This window comes from Xenia sp. Carnegie-2017, unplaced genomic scaffold (genome assembly GCF_021976095.1).
Source record: "Xenia sp. Carnegie-2017 unplaced genomic scaffold, XeniaSp_v1 HiC_scaffold_22, whole genome shotgun sequence".
In the NCBI taxonomy this organism is placed as follows: Eukaryota; Metazoa; Cnidaria; class Anthozoa; order Malacalcyonacea; family Xeniidae; genus Xenia; species Xenia sp. Carnegie-2017.
Genome location: NW_025813485.1, coordinates 1,061,198 through 1,074,499, shown reverse-complemented (window position 1 = coordinate 1,074,499; position 13,302 = coordinate 1,061,198). Strand labels below are relative to the sequence as shown.

General features: G+C 32.6%; 2 protein-coding genes across 3 annotated transcripts in view; one reads left to right on the top strand and one right to left on the bottom strand.

The window, feature by feature from the left end:
• The window catches only part of LOC124446085, an 18,912-nt gene extending 10,978 nt beyond the window's left edge, over nucleotides 1–7,934 (top strand). Inside the window, exons 3-16 of the mRNA XM_046996887.1 lie at nucleotides 262–342; nucleotides 485–600; nucleotides 1,255–1,276; nucleotides 2,198–2,276; nucleotides 2,358–2,385; nucleotides 3,415–3,476; nucleotides 3,730–3,755; nucleotides 4,104–4,193; nucleotides 4,290–4,386; nucleotides 4,706–5,290; nucleotides 6,286–6,387; nucleotides 7,096–7,182; nucleotides 7,528–7,572; nucleotides 7,728–7,934. Of these exons, the coding sequence (XP_046852843.1) occupies nucleotides 262–342; nucleotides 485–600; nucleotides 1,255–1,276; nucleotides 2,198–2,276; nucleotides 2,358–2,385; nucleotides 3,415–3,476; nucleotides 3,730–3,755; nucleotides 4,104–4,193; nucleotides 4,290–4,386; nucleotides 4,706–5,290; nucleotides 6,286–6,387; nucleotides 7,096–7,182; nucleotides 7,528–7,572; nucleotides 7,728–7,880 (1,573 nt within the window). The 3' untranslated portion in view covers nucleotides 7,881–7,934. The remainder of the gene's footprint in view (nucleotides 1–261; nucleotides 343–484; nucleotides 601–1,254; nucleotides 1,277–2,197; nucleotides 2,277–2,357; nucleotides 2,386–3,414; nucleotides 3,477–3,729; nucleotides 3,756–4,103; nucleotides 4,194–4,289; nucleotides 4,387–4,705; nucleotides 5,291–6,285; nucleotides 6,388–7,095; nucleotides 7,183–7,527; nucleotides 7,573–7,727) is intronic.
• On the bottom strand, nucleotides 7,349–13,302 carry LOC124446084 (monocarboxylate transporter 10-like). 2 transcript variants are annotated; one of them, XM_046996885.1, is made up of 4 exons: nucleotides 12,785–13,262; nucleotides 10,306–10,880; nucleotides 9,850–10,219; nucleotides 7,349–9,750 (listed from the first exon to the last, which is right to left on the bottom strand). In XM_046996885.1, exons 1-4 carry the CDS (start codon nucleotides 12,984–12,986, stop codon nucleotides 9,089–9,091), a joined length of 1,809 nt encoding a protein of 602 aa, XP_046852841.1. In that variant the 5' UTR covers nucleotides 12,987–13,262; the 3' UTR covers nucleotides 7,349–9,088. The 2 variants fall into 2 exon arrangements, with proteins under 2 accessions (XP_046852841.1, XP_046852842.1); XM_046996886.1 differs by having other exon boundaries at nucleotides 9,296–9,750; nucleotides 10,055–10,219; nucleotides 12,785–13,302.

Below are 13,302 nucleotides of genomic sequence, written 5' to 3'. Positions count from 1 at the left end.
TTGCTTTGAAGTCTTTGGGTTGAAGTTGAGGTCATGCACAATATGAAAAATGTTTCTTCGTCAATCTCACAACGCGAGTTTTAGTCTTAAAAGTTTCAATGCCCAGAAAGGGACTTAACGAAGAAAATATGTTGTGTTTCTTGTAGACTAGTTGCTCATGGTATATGGATTGTTGTTGTCTGTGAATGCTTCTCAACACATTGTCGTATTGTAAGCATATTTTATAATCAATGTCATATTTTTCTTTGTTTATTTTTTAAGGGCAACCGATAAAATTTTAGCAATGGCAAGACCATCAACGTATATCATCAAAAAATTCAATGTTATAGAACAATTTCAGAGGTATGTCTTCTGTCAAAAAGAAGTTTCAACTGTAAATAAAATAACTGGGATAGACATTTGCAAGTTTGATAATACTATGTAAATTTCTAATTTCAAATTCAGCTGCCATAAACTAACAATACTATCTACTCATTGACTGCAGGTGCGATATATCAACAATTATAAACCTGCAACATCCTGGTGAACATGCAAATTGTGGTTATGGATTGGAAGAAAGTGGTTTTACATATAATCCGGAAGACTTTATGAGCAATGGAAGTATGTTGTTGCAATTCTAGCATTGAAGTTGTTTTTAGTGGTTTTCAAGCATGGAAATGAATGTCATTATTATTTTCTAGTTTGAAGAAAAAAGATATTATTCTTGCATGACAATACAACCATTTGTATAGCCAACCCACAAATTTGGTCGCTATGTAAATTCCAGATCATTTTCAGAATGTCAAAAGTAGTAATTTTCTGTTCTACAAGGATGGAAAATTGATTACTATACTATAATATTAAAATAATGGAGTAGAGATGAGTTTTGCATATTGTTTTTGTATATTTTTTAACAATGCCATTTGAACCATTTTAATGATGAAGTTAGAAGCCAGTAGCAGATCCAGCTCAAGGCAAAATAAATTATAACCACTAATTTTAAATTTAAAACATCTTTACAACAAAGGCATTGGTTATGAATTTCTAAAGAATAAAAATTAGCCAATCAATGTTTTGAAGGAATTTATTTTGCCTATAACTGGATCCGCCTTTGTTAGAAGCCAAGCACTGTTGGCTTTGTATTAATTGTTTGAAAAAAATGTTTGACTGACTTGACTATGAATATGCACCTGAATTTTGTAGTCATATAGTACATTGTTAAAGTAAAATATTTATAGCTATTGTCTTATAAGGTCTTTTTGTATTTCTTTTCAGTATTTTTCTACAACTTCATTTGGTAAGTGGATTTTTATTTTGAAAACATATTGACATGTAGGTTGATAACATTAATTATCTCATCTAAAAAGAATAAAAAGTTCACTCTTATCAACTTTCATACTAAGTATCATAAATTTATTTTGGTACCTAATTCCATGGGAAGGTGCACGATGCACAGCCCCCCACCCCCACCCCCACCCCACAATATATCAATGAGAACAGTTTTCAAAAGAGATCTTGTTACAATCCCGTAATTCATAATGAAAGCGAAGTATTTGAGAGTTTTTTTCTGTTGTGGTATGTTCCCTGATTCTGGTGGATAAATGGCGCGAAGTTTCGCCAATGTATCGGGAATTACATCCCGCGCAATCGAATTCATATACCACCATGAATTTAATTGAATCAGGGATTGGGTCTTTGAATGAGAAAAGGTTTTTGATTTTGAATGATGTGAAAATTAGTCGAATGTCAATATCTGTACAGAAGCGTTTCATAATGTTCGTAAGTCTGCTCTGTGTGTGTCGTGAGTAATGTCCGATGTATGGTAGTTTAAAGTATAGAGTTGTTATTTTGGAATTTTTATTTGTGTTGATCGTGATCGTCGTATCAGCAGTTTCTGTGTCCATGAAGATGGCATCATGAGATACCGAAATACGTCTATTCTGAAAAAACTTGTCGTGTATATTTAAAGTTCAAAAATCATTATCTTTTCATTCTATTCTTCTTTAAACATTGTAGCAGCAGCAATTTGTGAGATAACTCAACTTTATTGATATTCAACTGACGTATTTTGATTTTAATCGACTGTGACTTTCAGAGGAAGCTTTATTCTGAATGCCAAAAACTCATTTGGATATCTCTAAATTCCACTTCCATACTCTATAACAACAAATAATCACCAATACGTAACTCAACATCAAATTGATGATCTGATTTTCAGGAAGGATTACGGTGTTCGTTCTCTGGATTCAGTTCTGGATATTGTAAAAGTAATGGATTTCGCTCTACAAAATGGAAAGGTGAACATACCCTTTAGGCAGATTGTGTGTTAAATAAAGATGAGAAAGATAAAATTTTGTTGATCTTATTTTACTTCAAAGGTTGCTGTTCATTGTCATGCTGGCTTAGGTAATATGTTGTAAAATTAAATATTATAGACATATGTAGCAGGACTAACTTAATGGGACTGGCTATACCACTGTTTTTGTTGCATTTAAAGGGCCAGTAAAACAAACTTTTGCCAGTTAAATTACATTTTCTTTGAAGAGAACTTTTGAAATGACAATGGACTTTCTAAAACAGTTTATTTATGTCTTTTTTTTTTTTAATTATTGAAGTTTTTGTATTATCTGATTGACGGAACCAGTGACTTCACATTGCATAATGAGTCATTGCAAATTTATAAATATCCTTCAGTTTCATGATAACTTTTGGATCAAAAAAATTTTATACTTCTATAGTGTTCATACTTCACAACGACAGAAACTCAGTCCGGTTGAACCGTTAATGTATCATAAAGGCAAATATTTCTTATTATTCAACTTACATTATGCAATGTGGCGTCGTTGATTGTGTAAATGAGACATTTAAAACTTCGTTATCTTGAGAATGAGTGGAGATATGAACAAAATGTTTTTGCAAGTCATTTTAGGACTTTTCTTTAAAGAAATTGTAATTCAAGTGAGCAAAATTTTCGTTTTACTGTCCATTTAAACAATTAATTATTAATTAATTAATTATTGGGCGGGATGTAATTCCCCATACATTGGCGAAACATCCCTGTCATTACAACACACCACAACTGATGTGCAAATACACTCATCATTAGTTCAAACCAACATTTAATAGTCTACTCATAATTGTATAAACTATCATTTTATCATATTATTACTATTTATAATTATCATATACATAATATTCTCATTTATACTGAGATGTTGAAACTTGTTTATTTTTAAAAAACTTGTCATATTTATTAAATGCGCATTATCAATATTACGTTTACGCAGTTATACGGTAATTAATCAATTAATTTAAAAGATTGATGACACTTAAAGTTGTTAATAATATGCTATGTTGTAATTATAGAAATATATTTAGCCGTCCACCTTGTAAACAGATCAAGTATTTCTTTAAATTTTTATCACGTCATTCTAGGTCGAACAGGTGTTCTCATTGCTTCATATCTCGTGTATTCGAAACGTTTGTCTGCTGAAGAGGTATTTTTTACCATGTTGAAATGAATACGTACAACAAACACGTGATGTATTGACTATAACGACGGTTCCTGGTTGCTTTAGTTATATGTGAGATCAATAATATCTTTGTAATTTGCTCTAGAATGAATTTAAATATTTTGAGTTTTCGAAAAGTATTAAAATTTATCGCAAAAATGTTCTTACTTAATGAAATAAGATGAAAATCAATCAGTTTTTTATTTAGATTTAGTTTTTGTAATTTTACTGTTTTCAGGCCATTCATGTTGTTCGAATACAAAGGTAAATCTTTTAAAAATCTGCATGTTTGATAATCATGCACTCTTTTTGCTATCACCTTAGTTATCACCTACATTAAATTATACTATATACATTCAAACGTACAAGTACATAAACTTACTCATCTACATAACGTATTAGAATTGTGCAGGTGTAAGCTTGTATTTCAGTGCACCAAAAAATAGTCTGAAAACTTCAGAACGAGAGTCTTTTGTGTAATAAACTTGATTACTCGTCGATCATGAATGAATCTGTTTCTTTGAAGTTTTTCAACGCTTGCATCAAGCATAAACCAGTAATTTTGCGACAACGCCGTGTATAATCTATGACAATGAAAATTAAAACATTTAGACCAAAATCAGTGCAAACAAGAGCGCAGATTGCTTGTGTTCAAGATTTTGCCAAATTTTTAAAACCCTGCTGGATTATCTTCCCTGAGTGGTAAGGTTATTGTTAATGATTTTTGTACTATACATATGTATGATGCATTGGTTTGTAAAGTTTGTTGTTTTATGTGTTCATAAACGATGTTTTTAGCATTTCATCTGAACCAATCACATTAAAAATACACCTCAGTCGTCAAAAATATATTTTACATGGATATGAAGCAAGAGAACTCAAATTCATTCCTAAGGTATATTTACTACGCATGTATTTTTTGTATTTTATTTGCTAATGGCTGTATTTTATAGTACTTTTATAAACTTTTAATAGTGGATATGTTTAAACTGGTATGCACTCATTGTTAGGGATGAGTGTTGTAGGGGTGGGTAAGGTTCATTAAATATCAGAGATTGTCTATCCATGTGTGTTATGTAAAGAGCACCTTCCTTGAAGTTAGTGTTGTTTCATATTAAGTTCAAGCTACCACTTTAATTGCAACCATGTAAATAGTATATGGTATACAACGGGTAATAATATACTACTATACGTCCTGTTCCTTACGTTGACAGATTGTTTATGTGGTTTGTAAACGTCTTTTGCAATTATGTAACTTGGATAGCAGTGATCTGGAAATCACAAAGCATTCCTGGAAAGAGAAGCATGTTGATGAGATTGACAGTGAAAAGGATTTAATAAATGATAACATCAACAATGATAAGCCCATTAGTGCGTGTGAAATATCAGCAAGTTCAGAAGATATTAAAGGAGAATTTGATGCGGAAAATATTTCTTGCATTGACAACTGTTCTAGTGAAGAGAATGATTTACCAAATTCCTTTCCTCCAGTGAATGAAGATGATAAATTATTTGGTGTATCATTAAATGAATCATATTCATCTATGTTAAATGTTGATATAAACAACTCAAAATTTATTGATGAAACTGTATCTTATAAACAGTCCTCAAATTTATCTCAATGTGATGAAACATTTGATAATATTGATGATAAAGTACAATGTTTGGACAACGATGTACCATCAGAATCAGAAGAATTGAAAAATCACGAATCTGTTAATGTGAGAGAGCTGGCAATGTTCTTTGCTTTGTATGATCAAATAAATGATGAAACTTTTTCCCAAGTTGAAAAACTAAAGGTATAATCTTAAAACTTATAAATAATTTACTTTGAGAGTCTGTTTTTTTAGTATCCAGAATCGTACAACTTATATCTATAATGAAGTAGTTAATGATGGCAGTAAAATTTATTATTACTGTAACTGCGTAAAAGCACTATTGATAATGCTCATCTAATAAATACGACCAAGTTTTTTTAAAATAAAAATGTATCAACATCTCATGATGCCATCTTCAGTATAATAAAGAATATTATGTAAATGATAAATATATAAGAGTAATATGATACAGTGATTGAAATATTGGTTAGAATTAATGATCAGTGTATTTACAGATTGAAGTGTTAAAACTAAAAACTTGAACGTTGAGAGAGTTAATTTTGTGAAGTGCTTCTTTAATTTTAAGTGACAATGTAGTATCTGCAGCATTTTAAAACAAGAAGGTGAATAGTTAGTTTTGCATGAAGGTATTTTAAAAGGTTACGATAGATTTGTGAGTTTTTGTTCCCAGATGCTGGTGGATAAGTGAGGGGAAGTTTTGCCAATGTATCGGGAATTACATCCTGCACATTCAACTTGGTACACCACCATAGACTTAATACAATCAGGGATAGGATCTTTGAGTGAAAAGTAATTGTTTGGTGTAATAGTAATTTAAAAAATTATTTGACTGAAAAGTGAAATTTAGTCGGATGTTTATGTCTTTGCAGAAGCGTTTGATGTTTGTAAGTCTTCGTATTGTGTGTCGCGAATGATATCCGATATACGGTAGTTTAAAGTAAAGAGTTTTTATGGATTGTTCGTTGTTGTTGGTCGTGATTGTTATATCGAATGTTTTAGTGTTTGCTTTGCAGTTAGTATTAGTTTTGTCATTTGTTGATGAAGTGTAGTGGGAAAAAGTTGCGTAATAAAATAGATGTGATGTTCTTTAAGTCTTGTCGTGAATAATATATTAAAGCAAACAAAAACAATGTTGATGATTTGCAGAAATTATTACTTCCTTCAACTTTTTTTAGATTATTATTAATGATCGAAGCGATGGTTTCAAATTTGTCGAAAATGAAACTAATATTGCTGTTCTCGTGACGTTGTTGTTGTCATGGCTACAGGGATTGAAAGTAAGTTGGGGCAAAGAAACTATCTCATTCTTTGCTTATTGTCTTTTCTAGTTATTATGGTTAACGCAAGTCAATAAGCAATATTTGTTTTTATTTACTTTTATTGTTTTACTTGAAGTAGAAAAAAGGAATTTGTCTGCAGAATATAAATTCACATTCATATTCTGGTTCTCTAATACTGGCTGTAGAGATGAATATTTTCCCTCTTTTGATATTTTCCCTTTAAGAAGAAATAAAGCTTTGTAACCATGTACCCTAACGTACGGTATTTCTGATGATGTCGTAGATAATTTTTCAACGCTTTTCATTTTTCATGTGAACACCGTATACATTTTCTAACTATTCAAAACTATAACTATATATTTCTATATGAACTATGTATTTCCTTGTTTTCCCTTCTATGGCTAGTCACCATTTTTTTGCCTTTTATTTCAAGTTGATATACATCGATAGTACAAGGAAGGATTGAGAACCAGTGAAAGTCTTTTTTATAGTATTTTGTTGGTTATTTTTTTACTATCATTTCGTTTTATTTCCTATCTTCGCGATCTGTGTTTCTTCTTTATCTTTTGTTATTTCTATGAATTTTTTTATCATTTAAAGCCATGGAACAGATATCTAGCTGTACACCTACATGAAACGTTATCTTTTTAACATTCTTTAATTTCAGTCTTTCATTTTTATGAGTAGATCATTTCTTTCATCTAGTATCCTGTATTGAGTTGCAGTGATGTTGAAGCATTCCTTAATACCAAGGGAAAATCAGCAAAAGATCAACTACTCACTCTCAAAGAAGTATGTTTTCTATTTCATGATGGTGTTTTTAATAAGCTCGAATATAGATAAGATTCCGTGATACACATGATTTTGAAGCCTCAACAGGAGTTGCCACTTCTAGCGATTTATGCAGTTCGCCCGTTAGTGTCATTGGTTGACCAGTTTTAAGATTTAAGTCATGCTGTGGAAATTTCTTTAGAAATATATTTTGTCCTTGCATGTTACAGAAAAATTTGCAATACATGGTATATGAGTAAATAGACCGGCTGGATACCCAACAAAGTTTTATTTTTGCGTTATCGGTCCATATTTATAGATAATTTATTTCAGCAGCCATGTAACTGGTCTCATTTTTATCTATAGTATCAACGAGGCACAGTGGAATGTCTAATGATCACTGTCTTCAAGGTACAGAGTACAGCAACGCTTTTATATCTTTTTGCATTAAATATAAACACTTGATGACTTATTGAATTCTAAATGGCAACTTTGACTAAAGTACAAAATTAAATTAAGATTATCTTGCCTGCCGATCCGATCACAAGCTTAATTGTAATTTTTAGCTTAATCCAATTGAAGATGATCTTCGTAGAAGAGTTTTTCAGAAGGTTCTGTGTATCTTGACAGATTTTGATTTGAGGTCGTCATTTTCGGAAGAACTCTTAAACTCGTGTTTACTTCTTTGTGAAAACTGGTTTGTAACATGTTGGAGGTGAGATAATTAACAACACAATTTAACATGTTTGTAAATATTAATTTGTAAATTTTAATCGTCCTTGTCCACTTTGAAGATAACTACTGCTAAGAACATCGAAACGTCAGTCAACACCAACACTAACACTACACTTGTTCTCTGGACCAACACAAACACCAACACTAACACTACAGTCTTTCTCAGAACAAACACTTCAGTCTCTCTCAAGACCAACACTAATATCAACATTAACCCTACAGTCTTTGTCAGGACCAACACTAACACTACACTTGTTCTCTGGACCAACATCAACATCAACATTAACCCTACAGTTTTTCTCAGGACCAATACTAGCACTACACTTGTTCTCTGGAACAACATAAACACCAACACTTACACTACAGTCTTTATCAGAACCAACACTAACACTTCAGTCTCTCTCAAGACCAACACTGATATCAACATTAACCCTACAGTTTTTCTCAGGACCAACACTAGCACTACACTTGTTCTCTGGAACAACATAAACACCAACACTTACACTACAGTCTTTCTCAGAACCAACACTAACACTTCAGTCTCTCTCAAGACCAACACTGATATCAACATTAACCCTACAGTTTTTCTCAGGACAAACACTAACACTACACAGTCTTTCTCAGGACAAACACTAACACTACAGTTTTTCTCAGGACCAACACTAACACCACTGTCTTTCTCGTGACTACACGTGAACCATTGATGTCCACAATAACACATGCACATTCTAAATTTTAACTTTCGCTTTCAGCAATATAAATGCCAGCCTATTTGATTGTTCTGCTTCATAGTAATATTGACACGAAGCTTTGATTTGCAGGGTTATTTAACAGTCATAAATTTCCACAAAATGTTTGATGAAATAGTGCTTTAAGTTTTGAATTAAGAAATCCTGTCGTTGTGTAATTAGTATCAAACAACAGTTTAATTTCATCAACGCGTACAAAGGTGTGGAATTTGTTGACTATGAGTATTTTGTGTTTTCATTAGTAGCCATCTTGTATTGTGTTTGTGGCCGTATTTTGAATTATATTTCAACTTGAGAAGTAAAATCAGGTGTCGAATTGTATGGAAGTTTATCGACAAGCTCGACTTTTTGGGATCTCGATTTGTTTTTATTTCGAGAAACTTCAAGAATAGAAGAGCTTTATGAATGGACGCTTGACATTTAGGCTTTTTCTCCGCTTATAATTAAGTCTCGTTGCCAGGCAGTTGAGAAACAAAATTCATGTCTTCAAGCTCTGAACTCGGTAATAAATGATTTTGTTCATAATCACTTATAACTAAAGTTGGCTTGACAATGTTCGATGCGCTGCTGTGATGACATCCATGTTCATTATGGTGAAGGTTTGTTGTCAAAGAATGATCTACACTTGTTTTTTCAACAGGATTCTTGAGTTGTAATGAACGGTAAGATCCCGAGTTTGGGATTATAGGAATTGACATCATACTTCCAAACTCTGAACTTTTGGCCCTTTTTAGCATGCTGAGTTGCAGGAATCTGGATGAGAGGGAAGTTGTTGATTTGTTGATTGATGTTCGAGACCTTTGCTGTAGATTTGAGTTTGAATTCGTCTGGATATTTTCAAGTGTACCTTTATTATTATTAGTTGAAGGAACGAGGCTGATGTACGCCGAATCTTCACTGTTTCCATTATTTTCAAGCGAGTCTGGTTTTTTTGTATAGCGTATTGAATGATTTCCAGTAATCTCTTTACCATTGTTTGCGTCGACTTCTTCACCTTCAGGCAAATTGGCGGGAATTAAAAACATGATGCAACAACAGAGTATACATGCAGCACCTGCAACGTAAAATGCAACGTCGTACGATTTGGATGTTTCGTAGATCCAACCTGTAAAAAAAATCGTCGCTTACATCGTAAGTACTATTTTAGTTAAATAAATAATCAAGCAGTGAAAAAAAGTTGAGTTGAATATATTTCGTCAAGTACCCGCTAAAGCTGGTCCTCCAGTAAGTGGAATTGATTTGATTGCAAAAAGAAAACCAACTCCAGAAGATAACTTATCACGACCAACAATGTCAGCCGTCAATACAGCACACAAGGCTACATAACATCCTTCAAACATCCCCCATACAACACAATATATGATAATCGTAGCATGACTCTTCATCAATGGTAACAAAGTGTTACTTACACCCATACACATAATTGAGAGTTGATAAACCATTAGTCTGTCGACTTTTGGATGATCTGAAATAGGTCCAAAAAATAATCGTCCTACTGTAGAGCCAACAGACGCAATTCCAATTAAAAATGCAGACTCGTCCTGCGAAACTCCATTGTTTTGTGCGTATTTTACCTGCAATAAAGACAAGTAAAAATAACGATGCCTTGGTCAACGTCACATAATGAGAAATATCATAACACATTTCATAAAAAACTTACCAAGTGAACGAAAGGAAGAAAATAACCCAAGATGAAAATAGCCAGAGCTGAACACCAGATAATGTAGGCTTTGTTTTTGAAGATTGTGAAATCAATGCAAGTTGATTTTGTTTGTGCGTTATTTGACTTCTGTCTTTTTGTAATAACAATGGTATTGAAGGGACGATAGAGGATTGCACTGATAAAAATCACACCTGAAATTCCTGCAATAACTTGCAGCGTGCGTCTCCATCCAAACGTCTTCAGAAGGGTATTCATTATTGGACCCATGGCTAAGGAACCGAAACCACTACCAGACGATATAATACCATTTGCTAGCGAAAGCTTTTTGTAGAAATATTGACCCACTGCAACTAGCGATGAAAAGTAGCATAAACTTGCACCCAAACCCATCATTACTCCATAAGTGAAGAATAAAATAATAATATGTCCACCAAACGATGACAGTAAAAATCCCATCGAAAATATAACACTTCCAATCATTGAGACTAATCGACATCCGTATTTTGCTGCCAAAGCTGCGGCTATTGGACCGTTCAGGAACATCATACCGTAGTTTATTGAACCAATCAGAGCTAAAGAAGTATTAAGTCTTACTGTGAATTACGTAATAAAAATTGAACGGATCTTCTATGAATAGTAGAGAACGAATAATATTTTGAACTGTTTATGCACTCGTAAGTCGTAACCATTTAGAATATTTTATAGCATTGATTTTGAAGCAAAAAGTTGGTATGAATAATGAATTTGTTATAAATTCAAATATAGCTACTTACGAAACTTTCAAAATATCGATCCATAGGGTAGAAATGTTCAAAAGTTTGATAAAATGTAATCAAATAATAAATAGGTGAAAAACACAAATCAATAGAAAGAAATGTTTGCTTTAACCTAACAATTTTCTCTAGCAACCCCTACTGAGAGAAAAAGCAGATGTTTCAGTTAAAACAGAGAGAAAAATAGAAGATTGCTGGCTACTAGGAGTAAGATAAGCAAATTTAGCGTAAAAGATGTCGTCTTTTCAACAAAATTTTAGTAATTTTACATCATTATCATAAGAAAACATTATATTGTGCCACATTATATTATGCCACTTCAGGTTAAACGTGGTAAATAGTTAGTTAAAAGATAGCCCAACATAAATCAATCGTAGAAAACAAAGTAAGGTGGACTTTTAAGACTTTTAACGTCACTCAAAGATTGTTTCAACCATTATTGAGCGACAGGAAATCCATGGTGTCAAGTGATAGCCATGTGATTGTTGTGACCAAACGTTGTCAAAAACGTGCCTTAAAAAAAATTGCCTTGGCGTTTTATGTTACCTATGATGTTTTAGCGGCGTCGGAAAAACGCTCGAAAAGAAAAAAATCACCAAAAAGTGTATTTTAATCAAAGTTTTGATAGCTATGACTTGTCTTTCACGATTGCTATCTATATTTTTTCTATAAGGCATAATTTACATTGAATAGCAGTTGTGAAAGTCATGTGACAGTTTGTTTGGATTCTCGTTTTGAAATTTACATATCAATTATCTAGGAAGACAAACAATATCACAAAAACCTTATGACTATCTTGTGATTTCAAATGCTGTTTGATTTAGATTATTTCAAACAATCTTCTTTACACGCCGAAAAAATTTTCTTAATTTGTTTTTTCACTTGTAGTTTTTCTTATGCAAAGCAGTATTCAACAATTATAGTACACTTTAAGTTGCGTGTAAACGTGATGTAGACTTAAAAACAGCCCAAGGCGAAACTTGTAGCAACAAATTAAAACTTTTGCACTTGATAGCACTAAAACAATTTGTAGGATTTAATAACACTTCAAGTAAAATTACCCAAAACAGAAAGCTGAAAAATAATTACAGCGAAAGTTAATTAACAGCTGCTTTTCTAAAGCTTTATGTTAGCAACGATCAGCCATGGCAAACGAAAATCCTTCCTTCACATCTTAACATGAATTAACCCAGAGTTGATTATTATTCAAAATAAGAAGGCGAGTGTAATATAATTAGGACATACAAATATGATATTCATGTGCTATAAAACTATTCACCAGATGTGTACGATCATATTTCGCATCTGCATCTGAATAATGCCGGCAATTACAGTGAACACACTATTGCTATAATATTTCGGGCTGATCTCTGCAGATTTTATTGCAAATTGGCAAGATAAATGTTCCAAGAGAACTGCTTATTTAATACCGATCAAAATAGGATCAAAACAAATCGCTATTCTCCAAAAAAAAAGCATACAATCAAAATGTAAAAAAAATTCAAATTGATGCAAATGATGCGACACGACGTGAGTTATATAATTGTGTATGAAAAATATTTTGAAATCTAAGTCATCGTTTCTTGAAAATATGCGCTCGTTAAAATTTTGTTGAAAATGAATAGACTCATAGGTTGTTTTTGCTATCGATGTTGCTGCAACGGACGCGGAAAAAAATACAGTAAAAACAATGTAAAGCTCACATGTTTGAAAAGCCTTTCTTCCAAAATCTTCGTAAAGATGAACATATAAAATGCCAAAATTGTTCATGGTTCCCAGAACGGTAAATTGAATGAGAAATGCTGCCACACAAACAAACCAACCCCAGCCTCCATCTGGTGGTGTGCTTTCTTTTAAACTATTCTTTTCCTTGTTGTGTCGTTTAATGCATATTTTTGAACCCATAGTGTTCGTTGTTAAAAGCTGACTGTGACTGTCTTCTCAGTCAATTTGCCCTTGGCCTTGACATTGGATCCAACCAGGTGAAGGGAGGTGATGTTTGTGTTCTAACCTCTACTGGACCACCACTATTTCATGTTGTCCCCCGCATCAGCAGACCGTGTTGATGCTAACAAAAAACCTAATTTTTCGATTGGCCAATTAAAAGTTACTTTAAGTGACGTCATTAATTGTGATGCAATTCCTGTGTCGAACCTCAAGGTTAATGCATCATTTATGCCGAGATTGTAATGTTGTTTTATTACGTGTATCATAGAAAAAT